The sequence below is a fragment of the Solea senegalensis genome, linkage group LG13 (assembly GCF_019176455.1).
Source record: "Solea senegalensis isolate Sse05_10M linkage group LG13, IFAPA_SoseM_1, whole genome shotgun sequence".
Lineage (NCBI taxonomy): Eukaryota > Metazoa > Chordata > Actinopteri > Pleuronectiformes > Soleidae > Solea > Solea senegalensis.
Window position 1 is genome coordinate 5,576,570 of NC_058033.1, and position 17,788 is coordinate 5,594,357.

General features: G+C 39.5%; 2 protein-coding genes across 4 annotated transcripts; one reads left to right on the plus strand and one right to left on the minus strand.

Annotated features, from left to right (window-relative positions):
* Positions 1-5: 5 nt before the first annotated feature.
* LOC122779380 (glycerophosphodiester phosphodiesterase domain-containing protein 5-like) lies at positions 6-11,377 on the minus strand. 3 transcript variants are annotated; one of them, XM_044041657.1, is made up of 16 exons: positions 11,294-11,377; positions 10,084-10,280; positions 8,864-8,967; positions 8,144-8,237; positions 7,150-7,209; positions 6,626-6,724; positions 6,369-6,462; positions 5,615-5,670; positions 4,885-4,967; positions 4,380-4,530; positions 3,416-3,637; positions 2,020-2,177; positions 1,803-1,950; positions 967-1,049; positions 796-875; positions 6-368 (listed from the first exon to the last, which is right to left on the minus strand). In XM_044041657.1, the coding sequence occupies exons 2-16, from the start codon at positions 10,243-10,245 to the stop codon at positions 274-276; spliced, it is 1,689 nt and encodes a 562-aa protein (XP_043897592.1). In that variant the 5' UTR covers positions 10,246-10,280; positions 11,294-11,377; the 3' UTR covers positions 6-273. The 3 variants fall into 3 exon arrangements, with proteins under 3 accessions (XP_043897592.1, XP_043897590.1, XP_043897591.1); XM_044041655.1 differs by having other exon boundaries at positions 5,615-5,760; XM_044041656.1 differs by lacking the exon at positions 11,294-11,377 and adding an exon at positions 10,814-10,866 and having other exon boundaries at positions 5,615-5,760.
* A 2,428-nt stretch (positions 11,378-13,805) lies between these two features.
* Positions 13,806-17,745, plus strand: LOC122779381 (aquaporin-11-like). Its single transcript, XM_044041658.1, has 3 exons — positions 13,806-14,515; positions 15,231-15,347; positions 15,639-17,745. Exons 1-3 carry the CDS (start codon positions 13,921-13,923, stop codon positions 15,743-15,745), a joined length of 819 nt encoding a protein of 272 aa, XP_043897593.1. The 5' UTR covers positions 13,806-13,920; the 3' UTR covers positions 15,746-17,745.
* The last annotated feature ends 43 nt before the right edge of the window (positions 17,746-17,788 follow it).

Genomic DNA, 17,788 nt, shown 5'->3' on the forward strand with positions numbered 1-17,788 from the left:
CAAACTCAGTTAATTGGTCTTTAATGTAGAAAAAGACTTAGATTATAGATCAGATCTGCACATTCCAACTCTTATATTTCTATTTTGATTATATCCTAGATAATTCTAGAAAAGGTTTTAAAGATTTCTGTAGCTACAAAAAGTAAAAATCTTCAGATTTTTGTGTGGAAACGGCTACAAAACAAAGTGTAGGAAAACAAACAAAGACAACCTTACAGTGTGTTTTACTGAGGTCATCAGTGTGTGGGCTCAGGGTTGCCAGGTCAGCTCCTCTCATACGCAGATGTCACTTTTCTGTGGGGTTGCCAGGTTCAGAGTCTTCTCTGGCAGCGAGCTTGTGCTGGAAATGGACCAAATGTCGCCCGTCTCTGCAAAATAAAGTTTAGTTTTATAAAAGGTTTGAGTTCAGACAATAACCATTTAGAAAGATTCAAAGCTTTGGGGTTTTTGTTTTAAAACCAGACTCTGTCACAACTAAGGCAGGTGTGTCAAAACTCTGGCTCGCAGGCCACTCACGGCCCCTTTACAGGATTTATGTGGCCCCGACTTTTGTCTCAAAGTGTTCATACACCACTTTTCTAGTCTTGATGATCACTCATTCACGGCCGTCAGAAGCAACGTGGAATTAAACGCTTTGCCCAAAGACTTGTGGGCATGTCCAGCAGGAATTAAACCCTCAACCTTCCAGTTGAAAGACAACCTGCTCTGCCACTCAGCCACCGTTGCTCAAGGGTTGATAAGATGGAGAATACTTTACATTTGCAGTGGCAGTTACTGAACAGTGTGTCCTCTCACCTGTCCGAAACTTGCTGTACATGCAGCTTTCCGGTGTGGTTCTGTTTGCGGAGTAGGAAGTGTGTCCTCGCTCTCGCCAGCTGTGAACAAACACAACACAAACGCCGTGACACCGAGAGCAGAGGACTATATAAATATAAACATAAACATGGTGTAGAACGAGAAATTCACCAGTGGAAAATGAAGATGACGATGATCAACAGGAGAGAGAACACGTCCGTCAAACTCCACATCAGCGTATATTCTTCTGGACTCTGACAGCGAGAGAAAGAAAAAGAGAGACGAGTCTGTGTTTTCACTCACATTCACTGAAAACACTACTTTACATGTTCATTATCTATAATCATAAACTCCTGTTGTTCCCCTACTTTAACATCACAAAAACAAAGGAAAGAGACAAAGCAGTGACACAAAGAAAAAGAACATGAAGAAACTGGATAGACAACAACAAAACAGGGAGAAGAACAAGAAACAAGTGTGGGTGAACTTTGAGCTGCAATGAGGAGAAGATAAGAGGATGAGACTGAGGAGATGAGGACGACAACAACTGTGACTCAGGACATCAAACTGAGGAGGAATGTTGAATTTACTAAAACAACAACTATAAGAAGAAAGCTAAGAAAAAGTTTTAAAACACCATCACAACATCACCTTCAACCTCAAGCTACAGAAAAACAGACTGCACTGGATTTTCTGTTTGCTGTTCAACTTTAAAACTTTTGTGGTATCGACTGGTTATCACGCATCTCTCCATCACTTCATATTCAAAATCTGGGTTTCATTAAATATTGAATTCTAAGCAGCTAAATCTCATCAGCGTCTAAAGACCATGATACAAATATTAAAGCTGTTGATAAGACGACGGGAAACAAACTGAAACTGAAGAACTCGTACGAGTCCAGCAGCTGACATTTTTGTTTATGTCTTCATCTGACTATTAAGTTCCATAATTAATGACTAAATCTGCTGAGAACTGGAGCTTTTGTTGGAGGTGAACTGGGTCGTACCATGAGGAAGAGAGGGGCGTTCATGGTGCTGAGCAGCTGGGGGGCGTTGGTGGTGACCGAGTGCACGCCGTTGCACCAGGCCAGAGAGTAGAGCCACGGCTGACTGATGACGTACAGGTTAGTGCTGATGTTCACGACGGCGTAGTCCCTGAAGACGAGTGTCAAGTGTTAGGGAATTTTTAAGCAGAGCTTCATTTAAAAAAACAAAAACACACACTTGACGAGCTCAGCGGACAGCGACGTGTAGTGCAGGTTCATTCTGACGATGTGGTTACTCTGCAGCTCCTCCAGGGGGAGCCGTCCTCCCGACGTCTGCTGCAGATCGGGATCCATTTCCTGCACCTGAGCTCTGAAATCTGACGGCAGCCACAGCACCTGCACAGAGAAGAGAACCAAGACTTTAACTTTACACATGTGAAACTAAAAGATTCACACACACACACACACACACACACACACACACACAGTAGAATGTGTGTAATCACAAAACACAACAATCAGACTCAAAACCGAAGCTAATCATATTTTATCCTGCCTTTTCCCCCCCAAATACTTATAAATTACAATAAAAGCATGTGCTCAAAACACTACACATAGGTTTGTTTTAAAAGTCATAAAAATCAAACAAAAGGCAAGAAAATACTCACAATTTCACACAGATAAATGTCCTGATTCTTTTAAAGTAGTAAAATAAAGATATCCTGTTCCATCCTGATATGAAAGGATCACGTCACATAAACCCTTTCAATCTCAAAAGCAATTGAGATTGAAATCTCTTCCGCGAGGTCAAGCAGCACACTTGTGCGTCTTCCGTCAGTGACCCGCGTCTGTCCTCTCTCAGGATCTTTGGTAAAATCTTAAACCCTGATTTGAATCTGGCCAAATGATCCTGCAGTGTGAGGGATTAACAGACGCGATTTTAACATCGGATTCTTCCCCATTTCAAATCATAAGCATTAAACATGAAAGTGATTTGTATGAATAACCAATGAGAGCGAGTTGAGCGGGAAGCGGAGGTTTTTGTTTAGAACCCTGACTTGTAAAGACAAGTTGATGCTCAGCCATGACTTCATCCGGTTTTTTTTGCGTTTCTCAGCATAAAACATCACACACACACACACACCAGCCATAAACTGACGACGGCGAGTAAACCTCCACGTCTGTTTACATTCTAAAGTCACATTAAATCACAGAGTTTCTCCAAATGCCTGGAATCTCCTCCCTGAAACAGTTTGATTAAACACCAAGTGTGTGGTCCTGTGTCTTGACTGGACCGTCTCGTCTGTGCTTTCCCAAGATTTAAACATTAAGAATTGGTAACATCAAGACTAGTGTGGGGTAGACTTTAAAAACAGCAGGTAAAACCATTGTAAATGTTATATAATGTATAACATAATATAATATAATGTGTTTGTGTGACATCAGTTACTGAAGCTCTATAAAGTAACTGGTGAGTATAAATTGAAGATTACATCCAGCTCAGTGAAAAGATGATTCAAGGACAATTCTCTGCTGAGACGCGTCACTCTGTGCCACAATAACAAGCCACTCGCTCTCAAACTGCCAGTTTATAGAAGAACAGCAGTTTTAAAGACATCAGCGTCGCGTCTCACCTGTGACGACGGGATGGACGAGCCATTGATGACCTGCAGCACTCGCTGGACCCACGTGTGTCTGTACGGGTGACCGGCGGGCGGGCGGTACAGGTCAAAGATCACCAATCGCTCGGTCCGAGCCGCCAGCTGGAGGAAAGCCTGCAGGCTGCACACGGACTGGTTTCCCGCCCGCTGACGCTCATCTGCACCCAGAGAGCCAGCCGAACCGAACGGACTGTGCTGGAGGGCAAAGAACATCAATAACTCATTAATACTGTGACCTGACGTGGCAGTAACCAGTGAGTCTACAGTTATTTATAACTCAGCGTTTTGATTTTACTGCTTATTTGTACACAATAGTTGTTTAATGTCACTGTTAAAGCAGATGTGACCAAGCAGATAAATGCAAAATCAAATTAAATAAAACACTACCTCCCCCTACTGTGTGTGGAAGAGATATTCAAAAGTACTGCGAGCAGGAACTCAAAAGGTAAAAACTGATTTTAGGCACGTAACAAAAAAAGCTCACCAAATAAAATCTACACCAACTTTAAAAAAGGGAATTCCGGTATTTTAAGTGCAAGTGTGTACGTGAATAGGACTTACAAAACGTTTCATGATGGTAATGGCTGCAGAGTAATCCTACAGTGCAAAGAGTTATATCCATAAGAAGTGCTAGTTTTCGCCAATAAATGGCTTTGATTGTTATTGTAGGCAACATCACCAAGGACGTATGTTTGGTTACAAGACAGGTGAGGACACTGCGTCAAATATCTGTGATACATCCAACTAATGCTGTGAGAGGAGAGCGAGAGTGGTCGGAAAATACCGGAATTACCCTTTAAGTCCATGATATTTTAGGAAGAGTATGTTTGCAGCTTAATCTCGCCAATTTCAGTGTCTCGTGTTGATGTTGTTTCAGTAACACTTGGATAAATAAAACCGGAAACTATCCCTTTAACTGTGAGGTGAAGTGACTCACTTTGAGGAACCAGGCTCCAGCGTTCAGACGCTCAAGCTCCGCCCACGTGAACATGGCCGCCGGGAGGTCGCTCATGTTCGGGAAAACCCGGTGGACGTCGGTGGTGCGCTGCAGCGTGTCGTCGTGCATCAGGAAGGGAACGCCATCGTAACTGTAACCATGACGACACAACAGAAGAGACCAACATCGACTCTTCTTTTTTTTTTATATAATTTTTTACACTTTATTGTATCATATTCTCATTTGCTTCCTTATACAGTATTTTAGCATATTTGTGCTTTTCTATTGAAAGCAAAGAAACCAGAAAATATTCAGTTAAGCTGAAAAAACAGAAAACTTTCTTTTTAAACAATTAGTCTATGATCGATGTAGTAATGGATTAATCTTTGCAGCCTTAAACTATACATCTGAGAGTCTGCTTAAAGACGTCACTGTTGATGAACACATGTGAACGTTCCACACACACACACACAGTATAAATATTGACTGGTCGTCACAGACTGACCTCACGGTGACGTCCGTCTCCAGACCGTCACTTCCTGTCTCCACCGCCTTCTCAAACGACATCAGTGTGTTTTCTGGAGCGAGCTGCAAATACACCACAGAGCGTCAGTGATTTCACATCCAGCAGCATCAGCTGTAGTAGAATAAGCAGTAGTAGTAGTAATAGCAGCAGCAGAATAATCAACAGTAACAGCAGCAGAAAAAGCAGCAGTAATAGCAGCAGCAGAATAAGCAACAGTAATAGCATGTTTCTCTCTTCACTCATTGTGTGACATTGTGTGTTTACAGCAGTCAGATCCAAACAGGAAGTGACTGCAGTTCCTGCACATGTTCTCTCCAGATACCGAGTCTGGTTTTTAGATCTCTTCTGTGTTCAGGCCCTTTTCACTCACATTTCATATTCTTCTGCAAAGAGTCAATGTTTTCATATTATTTCAAGACATTTTACTTGTTCCAGTTAAAACAACAATAATAACTTTTTTATTTTAAATGATATAAAATAGTGATTTTTTACTGCCGTATTAGTCATTTTACATGACTACTACGGCAGTATAGCACCACTGTGCTGTCTCCGGAGAGGAAATATTTTGTCAATATGAAAACAAAATGGACAAAAAGACGCTTTTTAATGGACAGAAACAGAGTGGAATGACAAGAGAAACTGATGTATCTGTAAAGGTTGTGTCAATGCTGACACAACAAGAGCGTACAGTATTTCAGCAGCTGCTCACCATGGGAGCTCCTCTGTGGCCGATGAGAGCCGGCGCTCGGCCCAGAGTCGACTTGTCTTTGATACAAGGAGAATAAAAACCCATGGGAAGCATGTAGAGACGAGACAGGATGACGACGTACACGACCATGATCGCGCCGCGCAGCACTGAATCACATAAAAGACACTTTAGCGGTGTCAGTTTAAATTGAAATTTAAAGATTATGGGGCACAATATCACTGGAACTACTCATTCTTGGCCTCCCATCAAAGCAGATAAATTACATTTCACACAGAGACGGAAAGAGTACTGGAGTATTCTACTCAAGTAAAAAAGTACCTTGTTTAAAAAGTTACTTAGTTACTTTTTAGGTTCTCTCTTGTGTCGTAGGGGCAAAAATATCACATGAATTGTTTTAAACTAAAAGGTAAACCTTTACAAAGAAAAGTACTGAGAAAATAAAATATGCAAACACATTATGTGTCAGTCAACATGAGTCAAAGGTCACAAATGCTTTAACTTTACCTGTCCTGATCATCATTCACTGTCAAAGTTTCCAATGCGTGAATGTATTCATTATTTAAAATGTAGCAAAGTACAGTACTTCCAAAAAAACATCTTTTTAATTGATTGGTCAGGTTTTATTTCAGAAAACTTGATGTGAAACTATTATTTTGAAAAACTCAAACAGAAACTGCTGATTTGCCCCAAATATCAACAACTTTAAGGTGAAATAAATAAATAAATAAATATGTGACAAACATGTGCAGCTGACCTCTGCGGTTGATGCGGAAGAAATGCATCGCAATTGGCCAGGCCAGCAACGTCATCAACAAGACTCCGCCCACATGTAGGTAAGGTGCTGTTACCTGTTTGGGAGACAACAACAAACATGTATTTATTGCGAATTATACGTCATTCTGTACTAAGATAAAAAATCTAAATCCACAGAGTGACTGATGTTGGATGACGTGGAATAAAAACCACAGAGAAGTGAGGACAGTCGAGGAGGAGGAGAGGACAGAGTCTCACCTGGAAGGACAGCAGAGTCGTCGTCCACTCATCTCCCCACATGCTGGACAGGACAACGACGGCTCCGACAGAGAAGATCAGGGTCACGGCCATCAACACCTGACAAGAAAATGACAGTCATCCATTTCCAGATAAATGGAATTTAATATAACTAAACAGAAAAAAAACCCACCACAGACACAGAATGAGAAATTAACCCTTTAACACCGAGTGTATCGCAGATGACACGTTCACACAAGTTATTCAGTGTTTGTTATTTCCATAATGACCATCATTTTTATTCACTAAATGAAAGTTTCAGGTTAACTTTTAGCACGTTTACCTCATCGTTTTTTAACCGACAAAAGTGTTTTAAATGGAAACTTTACTATTTTAAACAGAGTTTGAGTCTCATTCTCTGAGAATCACATGGAGGTGTTCTGTTTCTGATGTTCTACTTTGCTATTCTGGAAGTCTTTTGTGCTTTTTTTCCCCCCCACAGAGAATAAAAAGAGTCATATGTTGGGGGTTTATTGACTTTTTACCTTGTGACTCCAGTGTAAATAAAGTTTCTGTCCCTCGGACAACAAACACACGGCGAGCAGCTGCAACACAAGAGCAGAGACAAACATGAGCGGACGTGATGAGGAGATTAAGTTTAGGTTAATAATCACAGAATAAAAGTGTTCAGTTTCACAGAACGTGGAAACCAGTGGTGACATCACACACACACACACACACAAATCTGAACTCAGCATTTAATCCCCCGGGAATCTGGGTTTGGCTGAAGCGGTCGCTGCCTGAGCTGAACCAGATTACATTTTATTAAAAACAGAATCACAACATACCTTTATATTATCTAAAGGAACTTTACATCGGCAAAAACCTTTACAATATTACAGATTATATTATAAATATGAAGTATTTTGTCTTTAAGTATACGACAAATTAAGTATTCTGTTGTTAAAGATGATATTTAATCCATAATATCTAGCATTTTGTCTTTACATATAGTATTTTATCTGTAAATTATAAATATGAAGTGTTTGTCTTTAACTATGATATACTATAAATAAGAAGTATTTTAATCCCTAAAAACTGCAGTATTTTGTTTTTGAATTATAAATCTTGAATATTTTGTGTGTAAATTATATATATATATATATATATATATAAAAAAACATTTTGATCAATAATAACTGGTGTGATACAGTATAAATACCAAGCATTTAAAAAAAGAGAAGTTTATTGTCTTTAAATATGAATAATATGAAGAATCTTAAACCCATAAAATCTAAGATCTTCCATTAATGGTTCAATAAATTTAAACAGGACATTATCAATCAATGAGTAACACTTTAAGTCATTTAATTTAGATCTTTATCACAAACAAAGTCCACGAGGGCCAATAAAACAGAAGAACATCCTTTTGCAATAAAACTACTTGATTTTAAAAGCTTTTCAGAGACTGGGCTGGAAGAGTTACAGGAGAATTTAAACCTCGAGTTTCATGAAGAGGAAAATGTGTTTGTGTCTCACCGTGAGCACAGAGACGTAGGAGAAGCAAACTGCGGTGACGACCAACAGAACCATGGACCACGGGAACCAGAAACCCAGACTCTCAAAGTTAAACCTGAAGAAAAAGACTGAGATTAATGTTTTAAACATGAAGAAACTAAATTTAGCTGACAATAGAATTATAAACTCAAGTTATTAAAGTCAACATTGAGCTCAAGTAAAGGTGATTTTGAAAGATTTTGGTACCTGCAGAGAAACTACAGCATCATCACATCATTACCAATTTCAACTCAAAGAAAATGATAAACTGCAGGCTGTCGTCATGGAAACAGCAAACAAACCATTAATTTAAAATCTGGTTTTTAATTCAGACTTTTCCAGTTCAGTTTAGTCCAATTTTTAAATCTAAATTCATTCCAATTTAATCTTATCTGTGAACTTTAATTTACGAAGAATTACCTCATATTGTCTTTGGTTTTCAGGAAATAAATCACTTCCTCTGCTTTATTTGTGATGAATTATGTGTCAAAATGTAGTTTTTATTTTTTTCTTCTCTTCCTAAAGTTATGTTTATTAAAATCCACAGACAGATAATCTCATTTTGGGTAGAATTTAAGCACAGAAGGCATGAAAAATGCACCAAGAGTGGGATTAATGTAGAGTAAAAACAGTAATGTTGACACATGCAGGGATTATTTGTGTAATCTCTGCCTGTGTGAGTGTCTGCACAGATCAACCCACCAGTCAAAGTCATTGTAGTCGTTCTTTGCTTGAGCCCAGAAGTAAAGAAACACCAGAGTGAAACAGAAAGACGTCACCAACACGGCAAAGCTCGCGCCCTCCAACTGTCAACAACACAAACAACAATCACGCTTCACCCAGGGCTTAACGACCTTTGACCTTAGTGAAGAAAGGAGGAATTTGAACTTGAGCAGCTCTTTAATGACTTAAGTGTGATAGTAAAAGTCTGGTTACTGTTTATTTACAGCATCACTTTTCACTGTCTTTGGATCATTTTGGCTGAGTTCATATGGTATGAATTTTAAGATTGTGTACGTTTATTTGATCTTGTTGTTATTTGCAGCTCAGCTCCTACAGTCGGGCTAAAATAAACTGTCAACAAACAACTGTTAGACTCAAGTCGTTAAACGCAAAAAATTCAGGGAACGTGTCATAATTCATGCATTTTATTATAACTGTCAATCTGGGCTATCTTCAAGATGAGAGATCAATAAAACTATGGGGTATAATTACTCCTCCTTCCCTTTTAGGAAGGATTCCAGTTCAGTTTTAAAGATCACCTTTAGAATTAGTTGGTTTGAATTATAATAAATGTCTGTACGTGGGTTTTGCACACAGAAAAACACTCCTTTTAAAAATTACTGCCCTGTTCACTGAGCTCCTGCATCGCTCTGAACAAAAGATAACCTACTTAAAGAGAGATCATCTTGCTTTATTTTGCCGTTAGACTGGTTTTTCTATAAAAGGAAACAACATTTAGTGTCGCTCTCTAAACTTCTCGCTCCCTGCACCAAACTCTATAGAGAAAAATCAGTGATTTTATGTCACTGCATAGAGACGTAGTTGATCCACTGCTGCCTCCACCATTAGGATCAAATGTGTTATTTTGTGACTTCTGTGTTTGAAATCCTTTATTTGGATTTACCAAAGTGGTACAAACATACAAAACGAGGCAGAAGTAGAGCAGCAGCTTCTGTGTCTCAGTGAGCTAAAAACACCAAGTTTAATAGCACTGCCTCCATCTTTATGTTGCCTTAATTCTGTTGATTCTTTTAAAAAGCAGCTAAAGACTCTTTTAGTTAGATGAGGGGATTTTTGTTTGTTTTTATTCATTGAATTTTTAGGTCTCATTTTTTATTGTAAAGCACTTTAACTGTGAAAAGGTGCTATAAACAAACTTACTGTTTACAAACTCAAATAGTTGTCAAATTTTGTCTGACCTTGTTGCAGCAGCAGTCTCCAGGCCGAGTGACACTCCCGACGTTGCGTCTCCACCTGCAGCCGTACAGTCCGCTCAGACACGACACCAGAAGCCGATGTTCGTGACGTCGTAGGACGTAAGCACGGAGACCGCGCAGACCCCCCGACAGCAGCCGAGACATTGTGGACACCACGGCTCAGACACAGCTTGTCCCTGCTGACAGAAGAAACACACACAATCAAAGTTAAACCTTCCTAATGAAGTGGCACGTGAGTGTAGAGTGAGTTATGAAAATATACAACAAATCCAGAGGCGTTTGTGATTCTGATCAACATTTAACAACACAGTTGAGTGTCTCTTATTCTTAAATGTGCCTTTTTTGTACAAGATTTAATAGTTTAGAAGAAAAAATACAAAGTTTTGAAATTAGCAAAACATTACTCGGCACCTTCAAAGTGACCATTTATATTAAAAAAGGTTTAAAATCAGATTATTATTTTTTTCAAATCATCTGCAGGGCCACATATTAATGCTGGTGGGTTTCAATTAAGATTTTGACCCATAATTGTTCAGATTAATTGTGTATTTATCTGAGGTGATTAACAGTTAATATTTTATAATTTTACATCTCTCTATATGTATATATTGAAGTGATATTTCTGCTCATCTGCTTGCTTATTTCCACATCTGTGGCAAAATGCTACATCTGATGCCCTTCAAGGCCAGAAATTGATATTAGCTGCCCTCACCTGGCCACACCTGTGTAAATGATACCCACTCTTTGTTTCTCAGTCACCACACCCTGTAGAAGGAACAAGCCGATTTTTTATTATTGTTTAGAAATGATCCTGTAATAATGCAACACTATGCACAGAATATGCATCATGGGAATGAGATTAAAGATTTAGACACTATTATGCAGGTAAAAAAAAACAAACAAACATCTAAAAACTAATTTCCTGCTTTATTCTTGTCTTTTATGTGAGCCGAATTAAAGGCAGTGTCCCATTCATTCAGAAAAGCTTCTCATTGAGTTTTACCCGTTATCCGTCTCGTCCCAACACCACGATTTTCTCAAAATTCCCGATTTTTACAATGGAGTCTGGTGATACCCAACGACTAGCGGAAGTAACGGAACTTAATTGGAGGTAAAGCGGGATGGAACGGACGTCAAACGCAGTTTCAGCCTCACACATTAGTTTAATTAAAACGTGAGGGTGTTGTTTTACCTTCGGCTCCGGTTTACCGTCGCGGTGTACGGGCAGAGCTGAAGCCGCAGTACGATGATGTTCCCCGGGTATGATTCCGCGGAGCAGTGGCCTCTGTGAGAAGGATGAGACTGTAAAGCCAAACACACTTACATAAAGAGGAAATTACAACCTCCGGTTTCAAAATATACAGCAAATGTTTTGTTTTTTTAATACAAGCTAAATACTTTTGTTAAAAACATACATAAAAAACAGCATCCAGAATAATCTGTTTCCAACTATATTATGAAAAACTAGAGTAAAGATGAAAATTGATGCCATGTATTACACTTTATTTTGAAAGTTGACACGGAAGTGAAGGCACTATAATCAGCTTTACACTTGTTCCGGTTGGTGCCCTATAATGAACCTCTGTATCACGAGTCTTCTGTTGCCATGGTGACATAAACACACTGTTTCCCTGCAGGTAAGTCCAGGTAAAGAGAGACTTGACAGAAACAGAGGCATCACGTTCAATTCAAAAGGGATGTTTCAGGGTTGTTGTTTATTTCAAAGTGTTGTTGCTGAAGCACCATTAAGGATTTTTTTTGGTAAGTTTATGTCACTCGGGGGAATCCAAATGAAGGATTTCCCAACACCGAAGTCACAAGACGACACATTTGAACTCTCTAACAGAAGCAGCAGTGGATCAACAAGCACCTGTGTGGCATGATGTAAAATTGCTGGTTTTCTCTATGGACCTTGGCGCAGGGGAGTGAGGTTTTACAAAACACCACAAACTTCTGGCTTCCAGTAAGAAAAGTTTGTCTCGCAGTGAGATAAAGCAGTAAACATTGTCTTAAGACATTATAAACTGAAAAAAAGGCATAGATTTTATGGAGGTGAGACTTTTGCTACATGATTTAGAATGTGTTTGTCCTGGTGTCCCTGCTGGGGGACATTTATTCAGTGTCTTACACTGGTTCCTGGCACTCCCAAGTAGCTTTTTTAATAAAAGCTACTCCTGCTTATGATGCTGTGAGGCAACAATTTCCAACTAAAATCAACATCTCTTATTATTAGGAGGTGCTGCTGGTCCTCTCCTGCCAATGTTGGTTTGTTTGTGTCACTGATGTGAATCTGAACAAAAGATTTCAAAGCACTGAGATCACAAAATAAAATATTTAAATTAAACTAAACTAAGACTGTGGCAAGTAAACCAGACTTTCAAACACTTATGACTAAAGTCAACAAAAATAATAATAATACCTAAAGTATTGAAATGACTACAATAAACTTCAAATCATAATATAATTATTTAAATCTGACCTGAGGGGCCGCTAAGCACCTAATCTGGTCAGTAGGGGGCATGTCAAGTGAAAAATAATGAGTTTTAAATATGTGAAAACCCTGCAGGTGTTGAGAAAACACTTCTGTAGCCGTTAATGAAACCAAACACACACACACACTGAAAGTCAGAATGTGACACGTGTGAATTATTACATTTTTAAAAGATTAAACACCACTAATTCCAAGAATCTCCTTTGCCTTTGTAGAAGCATTGTCAAATTACACAAGATGATCCAGTCAGTCAAGTTTTACAGTGAAGGGAATTATCTACAAAGCTGCAAGCACCTGTGTGAATACCTACATTTCCTGTTCCAACCATCAAAATAAAACCTGTTTTGCCAAAATTAACGAAAGCATTTCAGATGGTTCTAAAATGAAAATTGCTTCTTTTTTTTTAAATATACACATTATCAGATAAAGCTACAGTGTGGTGACTTCTATTCATTGGCCTTTAACAATTGGTTTTATTTATGCTATTTGATCTGTTTTATTGTGGTTTGTTTGTTTGTTACTTTTTATCCACATCTTTAAGTCTTGTAATTCATTGTAGTTGTTTTAGTTGCATGTATTGCCTATGTGAGCTTTTATGCCTTTGACAATTTATTTATCCAATGCAGGACAATGAAATTTATTGTTTGTGGCGATCAAAGTGTTAAAAATAAAAATATATTCGACAATCGACAGGTGTCCCGAATATTTTAGGGAACTGGCTACAGGAAATGCCTGAAAATATGTATTCTCTTAAATGGCCACCAGGGAGTGTGAATCAACAGGCTGTATGCAAATTAGTTTAGGCTATTAATCACTCATTTCCGGTATTTTTCAGTTAAATACAAAAGCTAAACAATTTCTAGTTTAAAGCCGAAATTGCAAATTTTAAATTACGAAAATAGCAAATAGATCGCTCCATCTTCTACATGAATTTAAAAATGTCACAAAGTCATGTTTTGAAGACAATCAAATCTAAATTAGTAAATGTTTTGATGGAGTAAAACTGTGGTGTCATTTTTAAACGGAAAACAAATTTCTCAGTATACTACAAGTGAAAAAGAATTCTTGAAAAAGATGAAATGACTTGCCAAAGTTATTTTAAGTCACTAAAACCTTACTATTTTATCTAAATTAGAAAGGAAATTATATAGTAGATCAACTGTCGTGCTATTATTTTGAAGGCTCATTCGCCTCATTTCCTGTTTCACAGTATTTGACCTGACAGCGCCGGCGAAAACTCAGAAGAGATTAAAGTTTGCTCACTTTTCAGAAGCTGCGTTTCTTCCCTCGGGTCAAACCGTCGCTGGGACTCCGAACAGCGGGAGAACATGACCGACCTGTGGGTCTCTCTGGCGGTGATTGTCGCCGCGGTTCTCCTGAGCGAGGCGGTTCGCCGGAGCTCGGCGCGGTTGTTCGCCGGAGCTCCATGGATCTACCTGGTGGAGGCGGCGTCCACCTTTCAGCTCTGCAGCTGCACTCACGAGATCAAGCTGCTGGCGGAGTCCGGCCGGTTAGAACCGCCGCTCCTCGGCCCCGCTCTCACCTACACAATCACTGTCGTCCACCTTATAACTTTCCAGGCAGCGACGTGTAACCCCATCGCGGTTGTGGAGAGCTTTTGCCGGGGGAGCAGAAGCGGCAGGGCGGCCGTTATCGTCATATGCTGCCAGTTCGCGGCTGCTGTCGCGGCGCAGTTCTTCGCAGGCTCCGTGTGGTCGCTGGGTCTGTCCGACGTCCACGTCCGGCACCAGAAGTTCGGCTACAGATGCTTCGACCCTCTGGGCGGGAGTTTGCTGGAGGCCGCGGCGGTGGAGCTGGCCTGCGCCTTCTTTATCCAGGCTGCGGTCCTGCATCTTCACAAAGTGGACGAAAAGCTGCGAGTTCACTTCATCGCTGCGGTCGTCACTGCTCTGGTCGCTGCAGGTGTGTAATCAGCGCTGATATTAACAACACCTGAGCTGAGTGTCACAGTCTGAAAATCTGAAACACATACTTATTACATAATAATTTAGACTTAATTAGCGGTTTTAAACAGGGGCGTTTTAAAGTTTTTTGGGGCCCCAGGTTAAAGGAAACAGGAGGGGTCCCTCCATGAAACTTTTTTTAAATCTCTGAAGCACAAGTTAGTATTTATTCTGGTCAAAGGTCTGAATTTTCAACTTGAAATGATGGAGAAACAACTTGAATTAAAATGATAAATTGGCAAACATTAATTGGAGATAAATCAACGGGATAATTGAAGAACAAATAAGTTACTTGGAGACAACAGGGAGTATTTACAATGTGCATATTTGAACATATTAAGTCTGTCATCCACACTAATCCATTGTCCAAAAACAGGAGTATAAAAAAACACTGCTGGCTCCATTTTAGTTTGAAAACTTAAGTTTGGACGTGCAGATTTGCCTCCTGATTGGTTCTTATCAGCCACAGCTTGGTCTCACTGAATCATTTCCTGAAACCAAATAAGTACAGAGGAGACATTTAGCTTTCTGTTTCTTTCTGTTTTCAGGTGTGTTCGTCTCCCCATGAAAACACTGTTTTAAAATGAAAACACAGTCGTGTGGATGTCACTCTGTCACTTTGGTACGAGGCTTAAACAGTGTTCATGGTCTGCTGTTTCTCTCCGTCCCTGCAGGTGGCAGTATCTCAGGAGCTGTGTTTAACCCCGTACTGGCCTTTTCCATCCAGTTCCCCTGCAGTGGCCACACCTACCCGGAGTACTGCTTTGTCTACTGGCTCGGACCAGTTCTCGGTAAGAAGCTGAGGCTGCAGGGTCCTTGAAAGTTTTTGAAAGTGGTTGAAGTTTGTGCAAGAAAGAAGTCAAGTTGATATTTACATAAATGTCTCCCTTGTTTGTTACGACGCCACCTATGCTTTCATGCCCTGCATTGCTTGATGTACGTAGACTAGGCCTACGTAGGACAAACGTGTAGTTATAATTATTAGCGGTGTTGTGGACACTGTCCACTGTCTCTTTCTAATCCTGATTGGCTCCCAGACATCCACCACAGTAACGCACTGTGTTTCCCACACGTGTCTCCAGGTGTGACGAGCTGCATCCTGCTGTTTGAGAAGATCATTCCTTTCCTGTCTGGAAAAAGCACCGCAAGACTGGACGTCCCCGCTGTCCACAAACAGAAGATGCAGTAAAGCCACGTCTTCCGCCTCAAAAGTAGCAGGAGTTTTCAAGGACCTAAAAGTATAGCGATGTAGAGACAAGTCACGACTAGGTTTTTCATTTCCACAATTGGGAATGTTTTTCTTGAGTAAACAACTGAAAACATGTGGAATCCAGTTAAAACTGGTTCTGCAAAGCTACACTCATTTACTGTAATACACAGGAAACTCAAATGTGCTAAATCCTCACAGCACATGCACTTTAGTCAAATCATGTGGCATCATTAAAAAAAAAAGTAGAACCCAATAGACACGAGAGCTACAAAAAAAAAAGTCGACAATATCTCAAGAACACGTTTGCTGCTTTATCTTGCTGTTAAACAGACGTCTCTGACTGGAAACTGAAGTTTCTCTCACACCTAAGTCCACAGAGAAAATCAGCATTTTAGCTCACTGGGACTCAGGAGCTGCATTTGGTCAGTTTGTGTCACTGAGGTAAAACCGAATGACGGATTTTAAAAACTGAAGTCTTTAAAATAACACTTCTGAACTCACTGATGTAGGCAGCAGTGCATCAACAACTCCTGTGCGCTGTGATATAAAATCGCTGATTTTCTCCATGGACTTTGGTGCGCAGAGCGAGTAGTTTCATAAATCATAACCTTAATCTGGCATAGATTTAATTAAGTTAGCTGGTTTAAATCTGGAACTACCTCGCTGTTGTATGTACATCTGTCCACTTGGATCAGATGTTAAAACCAGGTCTAAACCTGGGACTGTGAAAGCTCAGAGCCGAAGAGCAATAGAAGTGGTATTTAAATGATGCAGAAACAAGTACAACATTCTACCCTGTAGATCCAGTGTGTAAGAAATGGTGACATCTCATGGTGAGATGTTTTAAAGTATTATTTAGTTTTAAAACACAATTCAGGCTGCTTTTTAAAAAAAATAACAGCACAAGATGTCAGACTCTGTAAAAGCAAGGCCCTTATCTAAAGCACATGATAATGGCTGATTCTAAGGCTATGAAAACCGATCTTTATATTTCAGCAATTATACACAGGTACAGACGTATGGGGCGTATTTTTATTTTTTTTTACATTTCTGCCAATAAACCCTCTTTAACCGAAGCACAACTAAAAGACACAGGTTTACAAGCATCATTAGTCTTTAATAAACGTGTTATAATAAATCTGTTTCCCAGTACTCGTGAAAGTCCCTTTATTTTCCGCGCTACAAAATGGGACAGAAGACATTTAATAATGGTGCATTCCAGTAAACAAATTTAGCTCTTTTAAGTCAATAGTAAAAACATGCTACTATTACTGTCAATTGCTCCTCCGTCCTATTTGTCTCACATTAAATCAGTTTTACACAGTTCTGTAAAATTTTTATGCATGGACATATTTCTGTACTGTTTTTGTAAGTAAAGTACAGTGTAGAGCATGGTTAGCGACTGGTGTCTCAGGGCTACGTTGGCGTCCACGTTTTCTCAACTTCTCATCTGGTACCTCTGAGGTGACATTGCTTCCTGTTTCGATAAATGGCGCGCGATAAATGGCAACAGTTCAAGAACAAGGAGTTGGCACGCAGGAAATGCAAAATCAGGCCAAACCTGATGAGTCATGCTCAGTATGAGTTGAGGTGAAAGAGAACAAACGTTTTTTGCTCTATGTTCGTTTGATTCACGCTTTCACTTTGCACTTGTTTATCTTTTTTACTTTAATTTAAACTTAACACATGAACTAAGGACACTGTGATGTTGGTACTGGTCGAGTTTTCGTCTTAAATTTAGAGACCAAAGCCTTTACTGTTGATTTAAATCTTTTTTTCATGCATAAATCATGTTTGAATTTATGTCTCACTTATTTTTCACGTTCCCTGTACACCTTTTGTGTATTTATCCCTTTTTTCCACTGGATTTTGTTAATTTCTGTGAAAACTTAGATAATTTACGTCTTTTGAATACCTCATGTCTGAAAGTTCAATTACTTTTTAAAAAATGTGAAAAATAAAGGTTGATTTTTCTCTGACATGTCTGACTCTGGTCTCTGTCAATTGTTTTTAAATGACTGA

What these genes read in the sequence shown, in the direction of transcription:
- LOC122779381 (XM_044041658.1), top strand. Translation starts at nt 13,921, where the DNA reads ATGACCGACCTGTGGGTCTCTCTGGCGGTGATTGTCGCCGCGGTTCTC. An exon ending in CACTGCTCTGGTCGCTGCAG is followed by an intron (nt 14,516 to 15,230) that starts GTGTGTAATCAG and finishes CCGTCCCTGCAG; the next exon opens with GTGGCAGTATCTCAGGAGCT. An exon ending in CTGGCTCGGACCAGTTCTCG is followed by an intron (nt 15,348 to 15,638) that starts GTAAGAAGCTGA and finishes ACGTGTCTCCAG; the next exon opens with GTGTGACGAGCTGCATCCTG.
- LOC122779380 (XM_044041655.1), bottom strand. Translation starts at nt 10,245, where the DNA reads ATGTCTCGGCTGCTGTCGGGGGGTCTGCGCGGTCTCCGTGCTTACGTC. An exon ending in CTTCCGCATCAACCGCAGAG is followed by an intron (nt 5,761 to 6,368) that starts GTCAGCTGCACA and finishes TATGTGATTCAG; the next exon opens with TGCTGCGCGGCGCGATCATG. An exon ending in ACGCCCCTCTCTTCCTCATG is followed by an intron (nt 1,050 to 1,802) that starts GTACGACCCAGT and finishes TCTCGCTGTCAG; the next exon opens with AGTCCAGAAGAATATACGCT.